General features: G+C 34.7%; 2 protein-coding genes and 2 pseudogenes across 3 annotated transcripts; 1 reads left to right on the top strand and 3 right to left on the bottom strand.

Annotated features, from left to right (window-relative positions):
• Positions 1-597: 597 nt before the first annotated feature.
• Positions 598-7929, top strand: LOC110648803 (SWI/SNF complex subunit SWI3C). Of its 2 annotated transcripts, none has more exons than XM_021803160.2 (9): positions 598-833; positions 936-1496; positions 2467-3002; positions 4316-4679; positions 4775-4848; positions 5661-5746; positions 6080-6153; positions 6266-6441; positions 7112-7929. In XM_021803160.2, exons 1-9 carry the CDS (start codon positions 815-817, stop codon positions 7583-7585), a joined length of 2364 nt encoding a protein of 787 aa, XP_021658852.2. In that variant the 5' UTR covers positions 598-814; the 3' UTR covers positions 7586-7929. The 2 variants fall into 2 exon arrangements, with proteins under 2 accessions (XP_021658852.2, XP_021658851.2); XM_021803159.2 differs by having other exon boundaries at positions 6263-6441.
• Positions 7930-8991: 1062 nt separating this feature from the next.
• LOC110648811 (metal transporter Nramp7.2-like) lies at positions 8992-12682 on the bottom strand (annotated as a pseudogene).
• A 4594-nt stretch (positions 12683-17276) lies between these two features.
• Positions 17277-18651, bottom strand: LOC110648807 (pentatricopeptide repeat-containing protein At1g77405-like; annotated as a pseudogene).
• Positions 18652-19888: 1237 nt separating this feature from the next.
• On the bottom strand, positions 19889-20865 carry LOC110648800 (uncharacterized). Its single transcript, XM_021803157.2, has one exon. The coding sequence runs from the start codon at positions 20844-20846 to the stop codon at positions 20241-20243; it is 606 nt and encodes a 201-aa protein (XP_021658849.1). The 5' UTR covers positions 20847-20865; the 3' UTR covers positions 19889-20240.
• Positions 20866-20962: the final 97 nt, after the last annotated feature.

The following is a 20962-nucleotide window of genomic DNA, read 5'->3' as shown; positions in this document are numbered from 1 at the left end:
TTTTGTTATGGATTCGCCGCTAGCAGCAGCCATGGTTTCTGTGTGTCTTTCGTTTATTCTCTTGGTTTTAGGGTTCCAAATTGGGAAGGGTCTATTTGCGGGTGGGTGGGGTTGTTTGAGTTGGTTTTGGTTGGAATGGGCCTGTTGATCACATGCGGAGTGGGCTTTCATTTTCTTCTATGTTTTTAATTCAATTTGTATTTTCTGCCTTAGCGGTTTGTAAATGCTTTTTTTTTTTTTTGACATATTAAAAAAAATAGTGTAATTTACTTTTCATAATTTAAAAAATAATTTATATCTATAATTTAATTCTTCATACGATCAATAATTTTTCTTAATTTAAAAAAAAAGATGGGCCCCAATCAGTACTAATTCGTATTAATCTGATTTGATGTACGCGTGAGAGGCGAGCATCCACCATCGCCAAAGCCTCTTTTTTTGTCAAACGCCAAAGCATTTGCACCCTGTAATATCGTGTTGCTAGTGGGGCCCACACCTGCACCCTATCATAGATACACAGCGAAGCAAATTTTTTCTTTAAAAAAAAAAACTGATGGAGAGAGAGAGAAAAAAAAAAAAAAGAAAAAAAGAAAAAACAAATTCTCTCTCATCAAGACATCAACAACATCAACTCTAAAGCAAGGGCACAAAGCAAGCAAAGCTGAGAGAGAGAGAGAAAGAGAGAGAGAGAGAGAGGGGGGGAGAGAGAGAGGAGTTTCCTTTGCCTCTTGCACGCACAATTCTCTCTCCATCCTCTTTGATTCCATTCAACCAATCAAAGACCCCACAAACCTCCACATTTCCCCCAACAATAATGCCAGCTTCTCCGTCAGGTGTTCTAATTCTTCCATAAACCCAAAACCCCTCTTTCCCCCAATTTTTAATTTTTCTTTTATTTTTTCCAATTTTCATCTTTTCATTTTTCTCTGTACCAGATGGCAGAGGCAAATGGAAGAGGCGAAAGCGGGAGCCTCAAATCACTCGAAAGCAACACCCCAAACTCGAAGACCCTGATGATGAAGACGAAGACGACGCCTTTGAGGAAGATAACAACAATAATGACCACCTCGATGACGATTCTGAGGGCCCCAACCCCAACCCAAACCTTCCTCAATCTGCTGCTCTTCCTGATCCCAACCATCTTGAAACTGAGGTCTTCGCTGACAGTGGGGTCCGCATTTGTGACTTCCCTTCCGTCACTAAGCTTGCTGTGAATCGGCCCCATGAGTCGGTTTTCGCTGTGGTGACCTTAGAGAGGGCGAATTTGATTGGGGAGAGTAGTGGTAGTAGTAGGGGGCCGGTGCCCAATTTGGAGAATGTGTCGTACGGGCAGCTGCAGGCAGTCTCTGCTGTGCCTGCTGAGGGTTTGGGGTCCGATCAGGAGAGAAATGATGGTGGGAATTCTGCATATGTGGTAACGCCTCCTCCAATTATGGAGGGCAAAGGTGTTGTAAAACGATTTGGAAATAGAGTTCATGTGGTTCCAATGCATTCAGGTATGCTTATCTCTCTCTATTTGTTTCTGGGTTTCTATGCGAGTGTGTGAATGGAGAAGTGAACTAAAGTTTAGCTGTTTTTATTATGCTTATGATGGATATGGCAAGTTGGTAAAGTTTTGTGTAACTATTTAATATCTGGGAGACGAACTTATGCTTATGGAAAAGTGGTTTTAGTTTTCTCTTTTGGAATTTTTAGAGCCACGTCCTTTTACATTATTGAAATGGCTAAATATTTTTGGTAGTTTGACCAACCTTTTGCATCAAATGTGTTGCAGCAGCAAAACAGTGAATGTGAATTGAATCTATTTGTATTGCTTGAAAAATTACTAATTCTATATATCTAATTGTACTGCTTGAAATTTTTTGTGTTAAATTCTAATATCTCTTATGAGGCCTTAATAAGAATGGAAACGTTTATGTTGGTTTCTACACCAAATTGCTGTAAAGCTGTGTTCCCTGACCTTGAGGTTTGGGGCCTTTGGGCATTGTATGCCCTCCAAGTGTTACATAGCTACATACACTTTATTGATTATAACTTTTGCAAATACAAAAAAAAAAAAAAAAAAAAAAAAATCTAATCTTCATGCAAAGTTAATCAATTTTACAGTTTACACTAAAGTTGGGTTCTTGGTTACTTTTTTAAGGTAAGGTCAGTAGGTACAGGTCAGTAAGTACACTGCAACCATCATTGAAAGGACTTAAACTTACCACCTTGCATATATCCATTAATGCACACTGCCCACATGCACATGTAGACACACGGTCCTAGGCACACGATACACATGCACACACGCCTTCACATTTTTCTTACAAGGGTTTATTAAATATTTTAACTTTTTTTGTGTAGATAACTATCTCTTTGTACATTTGTGTGCACACTCAAGTGGGCTTGTGTGGCGCTCATTTGCATTGAAATTTCATTTAAATGCTTCTTTATGCCATGATAGTTGTATTTATTTTGTTGTAGATTGGTTTTCACCAGCAATGGTGAATCGATTAGAAAGACAAGTGGTACCGCATTTTTTCTCTGGAAAATCACCAGATCATACTCCAGAGAAATACATGGAATGTAGGAATTATGTTGTTGCTAAATATATGGAGAATCCAGAGAAGAGGATCACAGTTTCTGATTGTCAGGGATTGGTTGCTGGAATTGAGAATGAAGATTTAGCTAGAACTGTTAGGTTTCTTGATCATTGGGGAATTATCAATTACTGTGCAGCCCCACCAAGTTGTGAATCCTGGAATGGTGGGTCCTACTTAAGAGAGGATCCAAATGGTGAGGTTCACGTGCCATCAGCTGCTTTAAAGTCAATTGATAGTTTGATCAAATTTGACAAACCCAAATGTAGGCTCAAGGCAGCTGACGTTTATTCATCATTGTCATGTCATGATGATGAATTCTCTGACTTGGACAACAAAATTCGAGAGCGCCTTTCTGAAAATCGTTGCACTTATTGTTCTCAGCCTCTTCCTGGTGTATACCATCAGTCACAGAAGGAGGTAAATTACAAACTTTGCCTTGCATTATTTTTTTAATCTATTCCTCATCATTATATTTTCTTTTGTTCTCTCTTCATTGATTTTCATTCCCTTTGAAAGAATCACTACTCACATTTTATAGGTATGAAATTATACAAAAAAATCAAGTTTTCTGTTGTGTGGGCAATCCTCTTTTGGTTGAACTGCATTAAAATTGGGTTTTTTCAACTTACTTGCTCATTTTTAATGAGCAATTTTGCTTTATAAGCTGGGTCTCATGTTTGCTGGAGCATTAAGTTAGTTGAATGAAGAATATAGAAAAAGAGGATTGGGGGATGGGGGGTGGAATCCATAAGATGTTTTTGTGTTTCATGAGTTCTAGGATTAGTTAATGTAGTATTATGGTTTGCTAAACACAGTAGTAGCATTTAATACATGCTTATAGTCAATTCACATAAATTCCATCTTTTTGGTGGTATTTCATGAAGATAGGAGAAAAGAAAGGCAGCGAGGAAGAGAACTCTATTAACAGATTTGATTAGAACATGAGCTGAAAAATTAAGGAATGGGCAATTTGATAGATGAAGATGAATGATAAGTAGTAGAAATATCTTCTGTTCCTTGATGGCATAAAAATTTAAATATGAGTCAAGGCATTAAGGGTAAGAAATCCTGGCGGTACTTCATTGGTGGGATTGAGTAGGGATTGCTAAGAGTGCAAAGATTATCTCTATCAATGCTTTACTTTTTAAACACAACCTTGATTTAAACGGTATGAGAGGGTGTTTGTATAAGGTGCTATCATAAACCATTTCTGATTTTGACTGGGATAAGTCAGATAGATAACCATCTATCTAGTTAATGAAGCCAATAAATTTGAGTGGGATGAATATTAGTCAAGAGTTTAAAAAAGGAAAAAACTGTGGAATATTTGGTCCCTCCCCCCTCCGGTCTCTCTCTCTCTCGCTCTCTCTCGCTCTCTTATATATATATATATATATATCCTCTTTTTTTTTTTTTTTTGGGGGGGGGGGGGGGGGGGGGGGTGTGTTTGCTTAATAGTGTTTGAAAAGAAAAAAAAAAGGTAAAATCAGCTATTAGGTGCTTATAATTTTTTTCCCATAGATGTAGGAAGAAGGGTTACTTCTTCTTTCTTTATATGTATATATATATATATAGAAGGGGTACTTGATTTTGAGATTCTCAAAGCCATTATGGACACATAGAGACAAACTGTAGACATGTCTTAGGAACCTTGGTTTAACCTGAATCTTGATGTTAATTTGCCTTTTCTGGTTTCATTGTTATAGACTGATGAGCATCTCATTTAACAGATTGATGTACTACTGTGTTCTGACTGCTTCCATGAAGGGAGGTTTGTGACCAATCATTCAAGCCTGGATTTTATAAAGATGGATCCAACAAAAGATTATGGTGATTTAGATGGAGAGAGTTGGAGTGATCAAGAAACATTATTGCTGCTCGAGGCAATGGAGGTTTACAATGAAAATTGGAATGAAATTGCAGAACATGTTGGAACAAAGTCAAAATCACAGTGCATTCTTCATTTTCTTCGTCTACCCATGGAGGATGGCCTGTTGGAAAATATCGAAGTACCAAGCATGTCTAAGTCACCTAATTTATCAAGTAGAGATGATCATGGAAGAATACATATGCGATCAAATGGTGATCTGCCAGGTATTCTTTTTTACTTAGTTAGGGACCTTCCAGCCTTCAACATGATGATGATGTGATTCTAACACTCTGTATCTACTTCTCTATATTTTCTGTAGGATCCTGCCTCCAAGATGCTGATGCTGAAAGCAGGATTCCTTTTGCAAATTCAGGGAATCCAGTTATGTCGTTGGTGAGTCACTATCTTTAGCCTGTGTTTCTCAAATATTCACCTGAAAGCTTATGAACATTTCTATTTGTAATTTGATTCACACTAAAATATTAGAGCGAACTGTAGGTTTTTTCTTCATTTATTTTATTTTTTAATTTCTTTATAGCGCTCAACACATATTAATTAATTGAAAATTTGTTGTGTTTCTGAGTGTTCCACATTGTGTTCTTACCATTTTTTCTGTTTATACTAAGGTTCCAATTTTCCACAGTATTATTTGTTGGCATTCAATGTTTGGGACCACTTCTCTTCTTTAGCGTCTTCTGATAATATACTGATCCTTTTGGGCATGTTCTAATAGAAGCAGTAGGATTTTGGGAGAAAACTATATAATTGTGTATCATTTTTATCTTTACCATGCTTTCATACAGTTTTAGGAAAACAAATTCATTGTGCCACAGTGATGCACTTTTTCTTTGAATGTGGCACCATTTTTTGGGTAGGGTTAATTGATCTATAATTCTAGGGTTTCAAATTGTGTGTTTTTATCTACCAGTGCAACAGGTGTGACATCTTTTGTTCAAACCAAGTGTTACGAATATTAAATAACATGAGATAGACATAAGGTGGTTTCTCAATGCTTTAAAAGGTTTCCAAGATAATGACTCATTGCCTCTTATTCTTAAGAATTCCACTTCCACTTTATGATTGGTCAGAGGGAGAGTGTGTAACTAAAGAGATAATGATGGAGTGTTGCATTGGAATTATCCTTCCATATTATAAGTTTTGCTCGCTTTGCCTTTTGTCAATCTAATTAGCGGAAAATTTTCTAGGTTGCTTTTCTGGCCTCTGCTGTTGGACCAAGAGTTGCTGCAGCATGTGCCCATGCATCCTTGGCAGCATTGTCTGAGGATAATAGGTAAGTGATTTCCTTCTTCCAGCATATACTTACTGCCTGTTTGTTGGACTTAGTGTTTCTAGCGATTTTTTTTTATGATTATGATTTCCAGATGTCTTTTCTTCCCTTCTGCCCCAGTGTTGGTAGCTTTGCTGAATGCCTAATTTATCTTTGTTCAGTTTTTTGTCATTGTCATTTGTCAGCTACTCACCGTTATGATCACATATATTTTCTGCTTTACAGGCCGAAATAGTGCAGAATGTATCAGAAAATCATTGCTTTTATAAGCATTATGTTTGCTTCTATTCAATCCTCTGTATATGAATCTATTAATTTATTTTCTTGCCTATGAAGGGTGAATTTGGAGAGATTACATGGTAGAGAAGGTAATTTTCATGGAGAAGTTGCAAATTCAAATCAACAAAAGGGTAAGCCGTGGTTTTACTTTCTCTTTCACTTTGTTCATTTTGTTTTTCCTCTTCCATGCCCCCCTTCCCTCGCCCCTTTTTTAATCTATTTCTATGGATTAAACTTCAGAAGACAACTTGCGTGGTTCATTGGGTCCAAGTGAGGCAGAGGGTGTTCCTTTATCTGAAGAAAAAGTCAAAGCTGCTGCTAAAGCTGGTCTTGCTGCTGCAGCAACTAAAGCTAAACTTTTTGCAGATCATGAAGAAAGAGAAATTCAAAGGCTATCTGCTAATATCATTAATCATCAGGTATAACTGTGGCTAATTTTATTTTCCATTGGTTTCTCATCTTTGTCATTTCTTTCACTTTCATGCTACTTCCTGTTTAATGTGTGCAAGATTATATTCCATGGCATTAATTAGAGGCCAATTGGTATGACTGAGTCCTTTTGCACTTCTTTTTAACTGCTTGTATTTTTATCAAATATGATAAAATATGTTTAGATCGCCAGTCTTGCAGCTAAATTTTAATTTTGATATTGGATATATTCAAAGTCCTTGTGTGGCATCTTAACATATTCAAGTTGTCTGTTTAATTTTGGCTTCAGCCCATGATCACATTGTCTGTGTGAAAACTTTCCTTTTGGGCTCAACATGTTGAGCTAGGATGGTTAGAAATAACTGTATCAGGTGCTAGCATCTCATTTTATTATATTTTATGTTAGGGAATTCACATTTTGAATCTGCAGTTATATTACTTGTGGTAATTTTTTAGTATATATGTGGACGTTTGGCTGTTGAAAATTTTCTCTAATGGAAAATACAACAAGTTTATCTACTGGAGGAAAGAATATCATCTTGATGATGTATTCTTGCTACATGCTAGCATTTCTTTTTGGTACCTTTTTAAAGCAATTTAGTTTAGACTGCACATAATTATGAGGTCATTCTTTGAATAAAGTTGTTGATATGGAAACAGTTGAAGAGATTGGAGCTAAAGTTGAAGCAGTTTGCAGAGGTGGAAACTTTTCTAATGAGAGAGTGTGAACAAGTGGAGAAGACCAGGCAAAGGTTTGCTGCTGAGCGGGCCCGCATTCTATCGTCCCGGATTGGACCTGCTGGAGCTACTTCACAAATGAACCTGGCAGGAGTTTCTCCTTCCATGGTTAACAATAACATCGGCAGCAGTAGGCAACAAGTGATGCCTACCTCTTCTTCACAGCCGACCGTTTCAGGATATGGCAACAATCAACAGATCCATCCCCACATGTCATTTATGCAACGGGGACAACCACAGCCAATGTTTCCATTAGGGCCAAGGCTGCCCCTAGCCGCTATACAACCATCCTCATCTGCTCCATCAAATGTTATGTTCAATCCCCCTGGAAATTCACAGCCCAGTCTCAATCAAATGCTGAGGTCTGTGTCGGGGCCTAGCTCTGGTTTAGGTTGAAGCAGAAGAATAAATGTAAATCGGTGATTTTATGGTTAATTATGTTGGCTACTGGCGCACTTTCTCTGCAGCAACTGGGATTGAGGATCCAGGTTCGAGGATGATATTAGTTTGGGCCAAGAAAGTTTCATCTGCCCTGGCGTTTGGAGTTTTGATCTGAATATAGATTCCTTGGTGCAGTTTGTAGGACTTGTAACAGAATACACCCTAGTGTTTGAATTAAATATGTACTGTTGCGATGGATTAGGAAAATTTATTTTTCAAGTGAATAATCGCAGTATAGAATGTGTCACGAAAGGGGGATATATTACTGGTATGGTTCAGTTCTAGTAACTTTTTGCGTATCCATGTTGGACTACGTACCAGTCTACTCTCTGGATGAATCATCATGAAACTAGTCTAAAATCCCACGCTCAAGTCAAATGACATCTGCAAATCCCCATCTGCTGCTGAGAAGTGGGATGAGTGCAAATGGAAGCTCAAATGAAAGTATCATATTAAAACCCATATTAGTAAATCTTGAAATGGGATCACCACCGCTAAATTAATCGTGTTTTTTAGGAACTGCATGATAAATTGGCCAGCATAAGTGCCTGTGATGGTGGAGCTTTTCCCTGAGGCTGGTAATGCAATGGCATATATGGTTGAGCTCAACTTTCGTAGTACATTCTGTGAGAGAATAAATTGATCACTTAGAAATTAGTGAAATTTTATGATTTATTACAATAAATACGTCTGTATGATTAATTTAAGTCTGTGATTATATAGACCTTAATTACAAGTACAAATTGCTGGTCCACTAAATCAACAGCAACTATCCGTTTGCTGTGTCCACCACCATATGTATGATAGCAGTTCCTGATCTTTCTGCAGGCTTGCCATCCTTCTGTCTGCAGCTTTATTTAACGAGCTAGCTTCCAATTATACTTCATGCTATATCAATGAGCTCCATTTCTCGGTTTATGGTGCTAGCTGGCTAGCTTGGCTGAGTTTATTAATTACTCACTGTTTTGAATTAGGGTTGTTACTTTTTTTTTTTCTGAAATTTTTTGTCAACTTAATATTATATAATCGTTTGCCATGACTAGATATGGAAGTGATGGATTTAATAATAAAACATTTTATTTTACATCACATTAGAACAGAACTATCGGATACTATGATTACAGCACAGAGAGAGCTTTTACATTTTCTTCACAAGTTTGTAAAAATTCTATGGCAAGATAAACCCTGCTCACCAAACAAAAAAGAAAGAAAAAAAGAGAAAAGCCCACAGTGAGCACTAATTCTGTTACAAAGGCAGGAACATCCTCAATTTTAATTTTCAAGGGAGAGTTCTGCAAGATCTGGAAAGGCTCTAAGCAGGGTTCTGGTTCTCAATAAGCTTTTCATTTTTACATCTCAGGCTCAGCTAAATAAAAATTACTAGTTAGGATGATTCAGTTGTCTCTTCCTGTCATAAAATTATGGGTTTTATTTATGACTTGTAGAAATGGAAGAAGGAAGGACCATATATATATAACAAGGTCGGTTACCCCTATAGTCTCATGCAATAATTTTTTGTTTGAAACTGATATTTTTGGTGTAAAAGTACCCTCTATTCTGGCAGGGGGATGTCAGATAAATCCTCTCTATAAGGCACCTGATCCATCTCCAGAGCCTCATTAGACTTGCCTACTCTGCCATCTTCCATGTTATTAGCTTGCACTGTTGGATCATCCTTCATTGGCTCTATAAAAGTTAACACTGTGTCTTTTCTATAGGTTAGATAGATGACAGCAAGCACATAGATTGCCATTAGAGGAAATACTATGATTCCAATGAACACATTCCCAACTTTTGGTAGATGGTTGTGAATTAGCCAACCCACAAAGGCTGTGGATAGATAATATACGTTGATTCCAATGATTCCCAGACCCAGAATCCATGAGAACACAATTATCTGCTTGCATAAAACCATAAGATTTTGTTAATAATCTTAGTTTCTGTCAAAAGAAATTTTCATTTAAATTTTAATTTTAAGGGTTAAAACTTACAAAAATTGAGTTCTCATGTGGACCCATCTTGGTGGAACTGCTACTGAATTTGAGAAGTGGGATGAGAGCAAATGGAAGTTCAAATGAGAGTATCATCTGTTCCAAGAATTTCCCATTACTCAGAGAGAATCATTAATTAGTTTAACATGAAAATGGAAATCGTAGTTTTTCTCACCGATGCAATGATGATTAACCGACCTGCTCCCTGTGATCCTCCAATAATTGAGACAATAAGACTAGGTGTAATGGCAATACACCTAGTCACCAAGTTTCTAATCCATTTTCTCATCTTAAGATCCAAGAAACCCTGCAAAGATTACACAATTCCAATTATTTTCTTTTTGGGTATACACAAAAGATAATTAACTACAAATTAACACCAGGTTTTGAATGATTATGATTCTCAAAATGGCCTTACAAACCTGCATGACATACTGTCCTGCGTAAGTGCCTGTTATGGCGGAGCTTTGACCAGAGGCTAACAAGGCAATAGCATATAGAGTGGAGCTTGATTTTCCCAACACATTCTGTCAAAAACCAGATAAAAATATAAACAATTAAGGACCGTTTTTAATTTAATTATCCTAAACCCTGCATTAAACTTTAAAATTTATTTTCCACCTGAAGAAGGAAAGAAGCAGAGTTAAGGGTAAGATCACTGCATCTATCTTCTTCCTGGTGTGATAGGTTGTGGGCTGAGCAAACAGTCCCCGAAACAGAGACAACTGCAACATTGATTAAAAACGCTACAAACATTGCAAATCCACTCTCTATGAGGAAGTAGCGGCAAGCATCCTGTGCATGAATACAAATAATTAGCCAGTCTAAAAAGAATGTCCTGCTAAAAGTAGTTTATGGATGAATTTATGAAATTTTTTTTTTTATGTAAAAATAAAAAATATAGTTTAGGGTGGTGCTTACGTTGATCCCACGAACAGAGTTGGGAACTTTTCTAGAAAGCACGAGGGCTGAGTGCAGAAAGAGATTGTGACTGTAAAAAGGGAAAAAAAATAATAAGCTAAATAAAAATGTAGTGTTAATTGGTAATTTGAATACAACTAAAGAAGATGTTATTCTTACGGCATGACAAGGGCACCCATAAGGGCAATGGCGTCGCCTGTAGCTGCTTGGCCGGAGAGCTTGGGGACAGACATGCCCTTGATCACCTGGGTTGCTGGTGGCTTTACATGAACCATTTCAACAAAGAAACATCCAGCCATCACGAAAACTAGCATTGCTATCAACATTTCAAGCTTCCTCACCTGCACACACATGCAAAATTTTCAAATTATAAAAATTCAAACCTGTGAGGGGAAAAAAAAAAGCTCTTGTGGTAAATTATCACTTAAAATTTCACCTTTTTTTATTATTATAATACAAGACCATTACTAAGACTGAGTTTGGCATTGCAGACTGATTGCTTTACACAGAAGCTGAGTAAGAAAATCGGTCTTTTATATTTTAAAATTAAATAAAAATATCTTTAATTTTAAATTTGTTTTATATTGTCATTTTTTCTTTATTTTTATTAATTTAGCCATTAAAAAAAAAACTAAAAGTGATCAAAGAAAAACTAAGATATTAATATTCATAAAAATTTATAATTAAAAGTGTTTATAATAACTAAATTTAGAAATAAAATAATAATTTATTTTGAGAAACCAATGTATATACAGCTATATATATATATATATATATATATATATTCAGTAGATTAATTATATATTTATTTTTTTAAGAAAAAAAGGAAAAAAAAAATAAAAACAGTGAAGTAGTAAATTTAATTATTACCCCATATCTCTGGAGGCCAAGGAGGACGAGAGTGCTAAGACCAGTGCAGAGAACTCCAACCCAGAGTGGGAGGTGAAACAGTATATTCAAGGCGAAAGCTGTCCCAATCACTGCCAAAAAACATGAAACTAAGGTCATGAATAATACTAATAATAATAATGTAGGAATCGGGAGAAGAGTCAAAGAGAAATGGACGTGGATAAGAACTATCACCTTCGGGTATATCGGCGGCTATGACGGCTATCTCAGCCAGCAACCATAAGCAGAGCTTTACGTATTTTGGATACTCAGCCTTGCATAACTCTGACAGATGTTTTCCTGACAATTCCACACGTACGAAACTCCAATTAAATTTACTTATACTCCACAAATTAATAGACTTGTTAATAATTAAGTTTGAATTTAACTATATATTTTTATGGGAAATTTTTTTATATAACAATAACATATTTATACTCATTTTATTAATTTTAATGAGTTTTAAGTTGTAATAGGCATATGAAATTTATATTTTTATAATGAAAAAGAAGAATAATATATAATTAATTAATACATATGATGAATGATAAATTTTAGTAAGAACATCGTTTTTCTTTCATGGAAAAGGAAATCTTACCAGTGCTAACACCAAGATTTGCTGCCAGTGATTGAATTATGAGAGCAAAGATGAGTCCGATAAGTATAACCCAAAGCAACTGGAAGTAGAAATTAACATATAAAATGACCATTAATGTTTATGCTTTAGTATTTCACGTGAAATAATTCTCTCTTTAATTATTGAATACTTAAGGAATGAAGATTTCTGCATGCATGGTGTCTTCTTTTCAAATTTTAGGTAATTAATTACCTCATATCCATGGTCAGCACCTGCTTGTAGATCAGTTTCCACTGTTCATAATATCACATCACAAAAAATTAATCAGTAAGTCATCGATGAGCCAACATGAACTGAGAAGAGTGACTCACAGTTGCCAGGATCAAGATAAGCCAGAGAAACCAGGAAACCAGGTCCTACGTATGACAGAAACTTTCTCCATCCAGGTTTCTGATCATCATCACCAGAGAGAGGAAAAATAACTCAGTTGTGCATTTTCTCAAAACTTAAAACTAATAACTAACATATATATACCTGGTGAGTTTGGTGTGGGTCCATATTGGCAGCTTGTGGTTTCCCCTGAAGGTTAACAGAAGCTATGCGGTTGCTGGCTCCTCCCCATGATGTTGGCACAACATCGTTGATCTCTTGCTGTTGCTGCTCAGGCCTATCCATCGTCATCATCATCTTTGAACTTCACATATGTTATTGAGTAGTTGATGGAGTGGAATGCTGTGCGTATTTATGGGCCAGTGCTGGGGATGTGTAGGCAGCTGCTTGCCGCTTGTTTTGTTAAGTTAAAGAAAATATTTGGCTCCTATAGCTCGATCGGTGCAGGAGTAGGGACAGGCGCAGGTCGCTTTCTTACCTTTTGAAGTTCCAATATTACCAAGAACATGTAATATAATGAAATTTACTAATATAATTAACCTTTTTTACGATTTGTATTGTTGTTCTTGATCCCTTTTCTATATGCATATATAATTTAATTTCATAATCTTTATCAATTAGCTCTCAATGTATTGATACATACCCAAATCTGATACATGTACATATGGTCTCTAAATAGAGAGAAAAAGAATTAATACAAATCATCACTTGCACTTTAATTTATGTCAATTCAATCAAGTAACCAATGATTAAATAGTAAAATAGTTCAATACATCTACAAATAATCAGAGCTATAATATTTACGTATAGTTTACCCTCTCCACATAAAACTATATTTACGAACATATCATCTTCTACTATTAATAAAAATAAACATCATTTACAAGTTTCAAATTATACCACTTATCATCTCAATTATACTCAAAAAATCTCACTACAAATTATTCATAATAAATACATTAGTTAGTCATTCTTAATCTCCTTTAGACATGACTCAGTATATTTATTAATTTCACTACTACATTGCAACTAGTATTTTCAACTACAATAACTTGTATTTCTTCACCACTTTAGGTTGAAACCTCTCTCATTTCATGAGATTGCAATCGACAAGTGTTACTCTTTTCAATAGATACACATTTTCTTCATGATAGGTGAAAGTCACCCCTAAACGATAGGCAAAGTCAAATTAATTTATCAATAATATTCCTATTTATAATGTTAGTCCTCTCAATTCTAATTAAGATTTCACTCAATTTAAAAATAATAGTAAAATAAAAATTTTAATCTAATATAAGAAACAATTTTCATCCTATTGAAGAAAAAGGTACCAAAATTTTGAGTGAAAAATCTAAAAAAATTCTTGAAAGCCAAAAGATTTTGAATTTTATAAGCACATAACAACTGCTGCAATTATGTATAAAAAAGGTGGCACAAGATCCATACCTCCCTATTTCTATATATATAGTAGAAATGATTCATGCCTCCTCTATATATAATATATATCGAAATTATTTTTGTCATAGGCGGCATGCTTAGAGGATGGCCGTCTAATGATGTGTAGCGGTTAGCAATTATAGGCTTGCATCGAAGTGGGTTGTCCGTGAGGGCTGTCGATTTTTATAAAATTGATTATGTTTGACAAATCTCATCCGTCCATTGTTTTAAAATTAATATTAATAAAAAGTGCATCAATTATATATATATATATATATATATATGTGTGTGTGTGTTCAAAATTGATTCTTAATTTGAAAATTAATTTGTAACAAGGGATTAATTAGGATTTCAATTGTAATTTTTTAATGGAAATGAATATTAATTCACGTTAAAAATACCACTTAAAATTTTTATTTATTTATTTATTTTAAATAAAAAATTAAAACAATAGAAATTTAAATATAACTTTAATAAATGAATAATATATTTTCAATTATTAGATTAAGTCCGGCTACTCGTGCCACTTAAAATAACACAACACCACTCTTTAACATTTTATATGTGTATGAAGTTATCCAAAATCCAGCAACTGCATTACCATTTGGGAAGACACTACTTCTGTCCCATATGCCATTGAATATAATAAGCAGTGTGCACGTTTGGATTTCATTTTAAAATTAAAAATTTTGAAATCAAACCAAACATTAATTTTTAAAATATTTAAAAATTGGAATCAAAATTAAAAAGTGAGAATGAAAATCGAATCATTCAAAGGTAGTATTTGATATAAATGAATTCCTCAAATTTTGTGAAATTCATTTGAAAATCTAAAATTTTAGTGTTTATTTTAAATAAAAATTCATTTAAAATTTTTAATAATTAATTTCACGAAATTCATTATAACTAAATCAAATTCTATCAAAATTGATAGAATTTATAAATGAATCTAAACTTAAAATTATATATATATTAAGTGACAAAATTTATTATCTTATTATATATCATTTTATTTTATTTTATTTATTCTAGACACAAAATTAATTTCATTTGAAATAAATTTCATATTTAATATACAATATACTAAATAAAGAAATTTATTTGTAAATAAATTCTATTATGAAATTCATTTGTAAATAAATTCTAAATGAATTTTACCATACAATTAAACCAAATAAGGACAAAATTTCTAGTCACAATTTGAGAGATCTCTTGTATTCAATTTCTACTATCCTTTTAAAGAAATCACTTATAGTATTTATTCACAAAGAAAAAATATAAGTGCAAAATGGATACTTTAATCGATACTTTGATAAGTATAATTAAGTCTCAATTTGGTTACTAATGAAAAATTAGAATTATAGTAAAATAAATTTGATATAATTTGATTTATGTAGTAAAAGTTCTTTTTTTTTTTTTTCAGTCCGTTTCAATTCAATTCGAAAGAATCAAGAGTGTGCACACCCTAAATATAATATGAAAAGTATTTTTAGTGAAAAATCCAAAAATAGCAAAAAGAAATGGGGGCAGAGTTTAGGGTGGCAGCCAGTGGAGTAGCAAATAAAGCAAGTAGTACTGAAAATAGACGAGTGTTGTGTTCCTGTGTACCGTTCTAGTCCAATAATGAACAATGTGAGTGAGGAATGACAACACAATACTATACCATCTATGCCAGAGGCTTAAGGATCCTTGGGTTTCCAGAGCACATGCAGTGGAGATTGAAACAGTTAGCTGCTAAATGCCAAATACCTTCCAATCAGTTTGTTCACATCCCACTTATCTTGTGCTTTTAACCCTCACGAGGCCTGTAACTTTCACTACCTTAAATCAAGTAGTGGCACAGTGCCATTGATTGATGTGAATAAGCGAAAAAAAACAAACTGATGCCCACAGAATCCTACTCCAATTGAATTGTGCATGCCAATTAATTCAAGAATTAATGCTGAAAGCTTTCCCTCCACCCCAAAAATCAGACCATGCAGCTTCATGACATCATTCCATAAGCTCCTTCCCACCACTTTGCTACAGTATACATATATATATTTATAATGTTCTTGGAAAAGTTCATGTTCCACAATCTAAGTCCTCCAACTGAAATAATCCAAGGACTATTTAAATTTAAATTAGAGATCGAACGACTTCAAGTTAATGATCGATAGACCATAGATTAAACCTAGCTACCTGTCCTGGTAAAGTGCAAGACAAGTCCAGACATTCACTTTCTACCACATGTTTAAGGAGGAAGATTAGAGTTGATTTCCACCACACGTTAAGGGGATGGAAATGCCTATCAATAAGCCAAGTTAGGACATAGGAAAGCTGCTAAGAGTTCCTTGTAACCTACACGCTTGCACAAACATTCTTTGCACATAATACAGAACTTCTTTGACCCAACAATAGCTATTGTACATTCTAGTGTGTGTTAAGTGTTTGCCTAAACCTCCACTGCTGGAAGGCTGACTTGGTTTGATTTTGGGGAGAAGAATCAAGCCAAGTGCCGCACGAAGACAAGCTAAAGTTCTTGTCCAGTGATAGGTTGCTGCATAGAGGCTTTGAGGGGAGTAGCAGAAGCATTGGCTATCACTTTGGTAATGGAAATATGGAATGAGCAAAGAGACAGTGCTGCTTCCCATTAAAATATGAATAAGGTTAAATTTGTCCAGCACGATTCAATTAAATGAAAAAACATAAAAGTTGAATTAATTAATTTTTAAAATTAATAAATTAAGTCAATGTATCTTAAAATTAAATGCATACAACATAAGAAATGACTGAAATTTTAAATTAAAAAAATAAATTATAACAATTATATTTTAAATAAATGATAACGATTTCCATTCTAGTTCTTCAAATTCCCTGATATGAACTATATACATTGAGTGTAATCTAAGTTTTCTGGACACTATACTCCATCTTGAAAGTGCCTTGTGTCCACTCCAAAACATCCCCACCAACGCCGCTACCACCCCCAAAAACATAAACAAGCCCGACATTTGGACCTATACCCGCTGCAGACACAAGTGAATGACTCCACGTAACATAGCGAACAATCTAGAGTGTCCAAGATTACACTTCCCATATGCTACTGTATCAGTGTCTCATCTCATGACCCTAGTTGGTTTCACCTTCATCACTTGTCTATATCATTCCTTAAATTCATTTTTAACTCTTCTATAGAACGGATCATCTAGCAATTTGCCCCCTCCCTCTGATCCCATTGCATCAAAAAACAACTTATATGAATATTCTCTAGGTATCGTTCCCCCACCAACCATCTTTACTAGAAAATCCCAAGCTTCCTGCACCCTTTCTACTTTGCACAAGGCATGTATAATTGAAGTATAAGATGTTAAAGATCAGATCTGAAATAGTCTTAGGAATAGAGATTAAAGCAGAATTATAGAATATTGGATGAGAAGAGAATAGAGAATATTGAAGAAGAGAAAAGTATTTCTGTTATTGATTCTTGAATGAATGAATACAGGAAAATACTTCCCTTTTATACAAGAGAAGTACAACTTCTTGTACAACAAGAGTAATATAACTGCCTCTAACAAAAACAAACAGTAAAAAAGTCAATTACTATAGTATCTTTTCCCTCCAAAATCTCAGCTGCCCAACTCTCACTTCTTATTACTATTCTTCTTCCTCTTCCTATAATATGTAACATAAGAACTCGAAGTGGCTAATCCGTGATTCATCTTCTGCATAGTCCTTAACATCTCAACAGCCTTATCAATCTCGTTCACAGCACTACAATACCTAATCAAAGAATTGCAAGTAACCAGCCTTTTATTCAGATCCTCAAAATGTTCGTGTCTTCCAGAACTCTTTCAATTCTATGAGTCTCGCAACACCCTTCAAAAACGATTATATGTAACAACATTAGGCACAAAACATATGAAAAAATAATAATAATAATCCTAAAGAAATGGTTAGCCTCCCATAACCTCTTCCTCATAGCCATTCTACGCTCACTTTGCAAAATGTTCTTGCTATAAGAATAAGAACTAATCAATATGGTGTACATGTAAGTGTCTGACGGGCAAAAAAGCCTGGTGACTCCATCTGTTATAACAAGAATCTCGCCATTTTAAAATTGCCAACCCAACAGAGAGCGTAAATAATCGTATTATCCGATTTACAATTATACTGCTTCATTCGATAAAACAAAGCCAATGCCTCATTCACCAGCCCTTCTTCTCCTAGGACTTTAATCAAACAGGTAACCGTATTAGTATGTTAGTAAAAAGTTCTATACCAAAACCATTCTCTCTTCTTGCCAATTTCTTAAGAAACTTCCACAGCTTCTTCAGTCTATTTCCTCTAGCCAAAACACAAGCCATCTCTCTACACGTCATTTCAGCATGTGCAACGCTAAAATAAGTTTCTACCCAACGAAAGAAAAAAAAAAAAAGCTCCACTGCTATATTAAAGCCAAGATTGACCGTTTTGTGGTCTCTATAAGCATCTGGGCCAAGAGTGAGGACTTTGATGTATTTGTTAGATTCTTGCTCGAGTTTGCGCTGTTTAAAAGGAGAACGGTGGCGAGTACTGTTCTGGGGGCCAATGGAAGAAGAAGAATTTTGGGAATGATCAGATAACATCAGAGACTAAATCGGCAGTCAGTAGGAAAACTAGAGGAAGTAATTGCAGATGCGAGTTGGGCATAAATGGGCGGTTTTAGATCATAATGAACAGCAGTTGGTGCATCGGGAGAGGAGCGGTAGCCGCATAGAGGCTTTTACGGGAGTAGCAGAACCATTGGCTACTTGGTACTGTGACGTCGATGGAATGAACAAAGAGACTCTGCTGCCTCCCGTTAAACAGGAATAAGGTTCCGGCAAGATTCAATTAAATATAAAATAAAAAAATTAAATTAATTAAATTTAAAAATTAATAAATTAGATCAATTTAACTTAAAATGCACACTACATACAGGAAAACTCAAAATTTAAAGAAAAATTGCATTATAAATTTTAAATAATTAAATTATTATTTAATTCTCAACTTTTTATTAAAAGAATATGTAATTCTTATATTGTAAAATTAAAAAAATTCATAGCCGTTTTATATTCGCTAGATTTATTGATTTTATTTTTTCAATTTTAAAACGTAATTAAGAGAGATAAAATAAATTGATAATAATATTTATTTTATTTTAATTAAATTTTATTTTTGTTACTATATGATTTTTCAAGAGAAAAATAAATAAATTGAGCATTGAGGTATAAAATCTTAAGTGGGGAGATAAAAAGCATTAAAAAAGATCAAACTGTAATTTTAATAAATTTAAAGTTAATTGTAAAATATTAAAAAATCATGTTAGTCAGTCATTTTCGGTGTACATAAAATAAATTTATTAAAATTTGAGACAAATTGATTTGATTTACTAATTTTTAAAGTCTAATTTACCTCACTATTATATTTTATATGTAATTCAACTTTACTTATCTTATTAAATTTTTGAATTTTATTAAAAAAAAAACTCATTTCCTTATAAACGTAGTATAATATACCTGAATCCCTACATAATAAAGTTAAAGATATTCTTCGAATCCTAAACAATAAATCATTATCATAATCTCCTACAATCTCAATAAAATTTTATATTTTTTAAGACTAAATAAAATCATTTATGTGTCTTATGTTTATGTAAGAAAAAAATAAAACTTGAATGAAAAGTGAACGAGTCTTACGTCCAATGTGATGTGTGGAGTGAGGTCTGCGAATGAGCTAAACATGTCTTATAGAATAGTCCTTTGAGAAATGACTCAGGCATATCTCATTGATCAGTCTTTCGAAATTCCACATTGAATATTAAATATAGACTGAATGTACAAATGACTTATATAAAAAATTACTCCATTAAAATTATTATAATTTTGACAATAATTTATTTCCGTCACTAAATCCAGCGTGTGTCATATGTCTACCTACAAAAAAAGTTTCAGTTCATATTAAAAAAAAAAAAAAGATTTACAGTGATGAAAATGATCAAGAAAATTTTCCCCCTTCTTCCCTTTTAAATTTTTTTGCAATTAATAAACTTAATTTAGTGAATTTTATATATTTTTTATTCATTCAAAGGATAATTTAGTCCGAAATCTCAGGCACTGATCATGGTATAAGAAGATCACCACATCTTCTTGCATATCTCCTCCAAGAAAAGAAACAAGCATCAAGAATTGAAGACTCAACAACTACTCCATCCAGTAATATTAATACAAAACAACTTCTCAACTCTCCTACTGCGACAACATCTATCCACAGGTCATCCCACATGGTGACAACTCTTGTGCCTTAAGACTTGTCTACAGTATTAGAAAAACCAAGCAAAAATTCAAATGAACTTGCTAGACGTCATAAAGCAATGACCACCTAATATTATCTACAGTAGGGTTCTTCAGAAAAGACCAAACCCAGCCCATTCAGCATCACTCACCACTCGGGGAGATGACCGGTACGATGAGAAAGACGACGCCGATGAGTCATGGAAAGGCGAAAGTGACTTCCGGCTTGACAGTGACCACCTAGCAAGTGTCTCAAGGTCAGAAGTATAGTCGGATTCGGATTCAGGTACCTGGGTGGTTCTTCTCTTGCTGTCTTTCCTCCTTAGTAAAGGGGATGGAAAGCATCCGGGCGAGACACATTCGGGGCTGACACGGGTGGGTTGGTCGAACCGCCAACGCTCAGAGCGGGTACGTGGAGTTGTACGGAAGGAACGGGTACGGGGCTCCGGTGGAGGGAGAAAAATGAATCCAGCTGGTGGGGGTTTAAGTTTAAGCTTTTGTTGAGTTCGTGGAGTAGGTGGTGAACGGTGAGGGGTGAAAGGCGGTGATGGGGATGGTAAAGCGGGTGGTGATAATTGCTTTGGTTGGAGTTTTTGTTGATGGGTATGGATCTTGGGAACACCGGGTCGGATCTCCCACTTAAAAGGGACAGCTCCAGGTTTCTTGAAGGAATCATCTATATCATCCACAGCCATATCTGCTTTGAGTAAGCAAAGCATGCATGTTGTAATTTGGGTGAGACTGTATATATAGGTGTAGGAGGTTGAAGAAGGTTTGGTCTCAGCGAGATTGAAGGCATGAAGTGGGGCTAGTGGGCCAGCTAGAAGTAGATGTG

The sequence above is a fragment of the Hevea brasiliensis genome, chromosome 16 (genome assembly GCF_030052815.1).
Source record: "Hevea brasiliensis isolate MT/VB/25A 57/8 chromosome 16, ASM3005281v1, whole genome shotgun sequence".
Lineage (NCBI taxonomy): Eukaryota > Viridiplantae > Streptophyta > Magnoliopsida > Malpighiales > Euphorbiaceae > Hevea > Hevea brasiliensis.
Note: the sequence above shows the minus strand (reverse complement) of the source record. Positions and strands in the feature narration are given on the sequence as shown.

Excerpts from the sequence above, each read along its gene's own strand:
- LOC110648803 (XM_021803159.2), top strand. Across the intron at positions 1,497-2,466 it reads TGTGGTTCCAATGCATTCAG|ATTGGTTTTCACCAGCAATG; the intron begins GTATGCTTATCT and ends ATTTTGTTGTAG. Across the intron at positions 4,680-4,774 it reads ATCAAATGGTGATCTGCCAG|GATCCTGCCTCCAAGATGCT; the intron begins GTATTCTTTTTT and ends TATTTTCTGTAG.
- LOC110648800 (XM_021803157.2), bottom strand. The coding sequence starts at position 20,846 with ATGCTTTGCTTACTCAAAGCAGATATGGCTGTGGATGATATAGATGAT.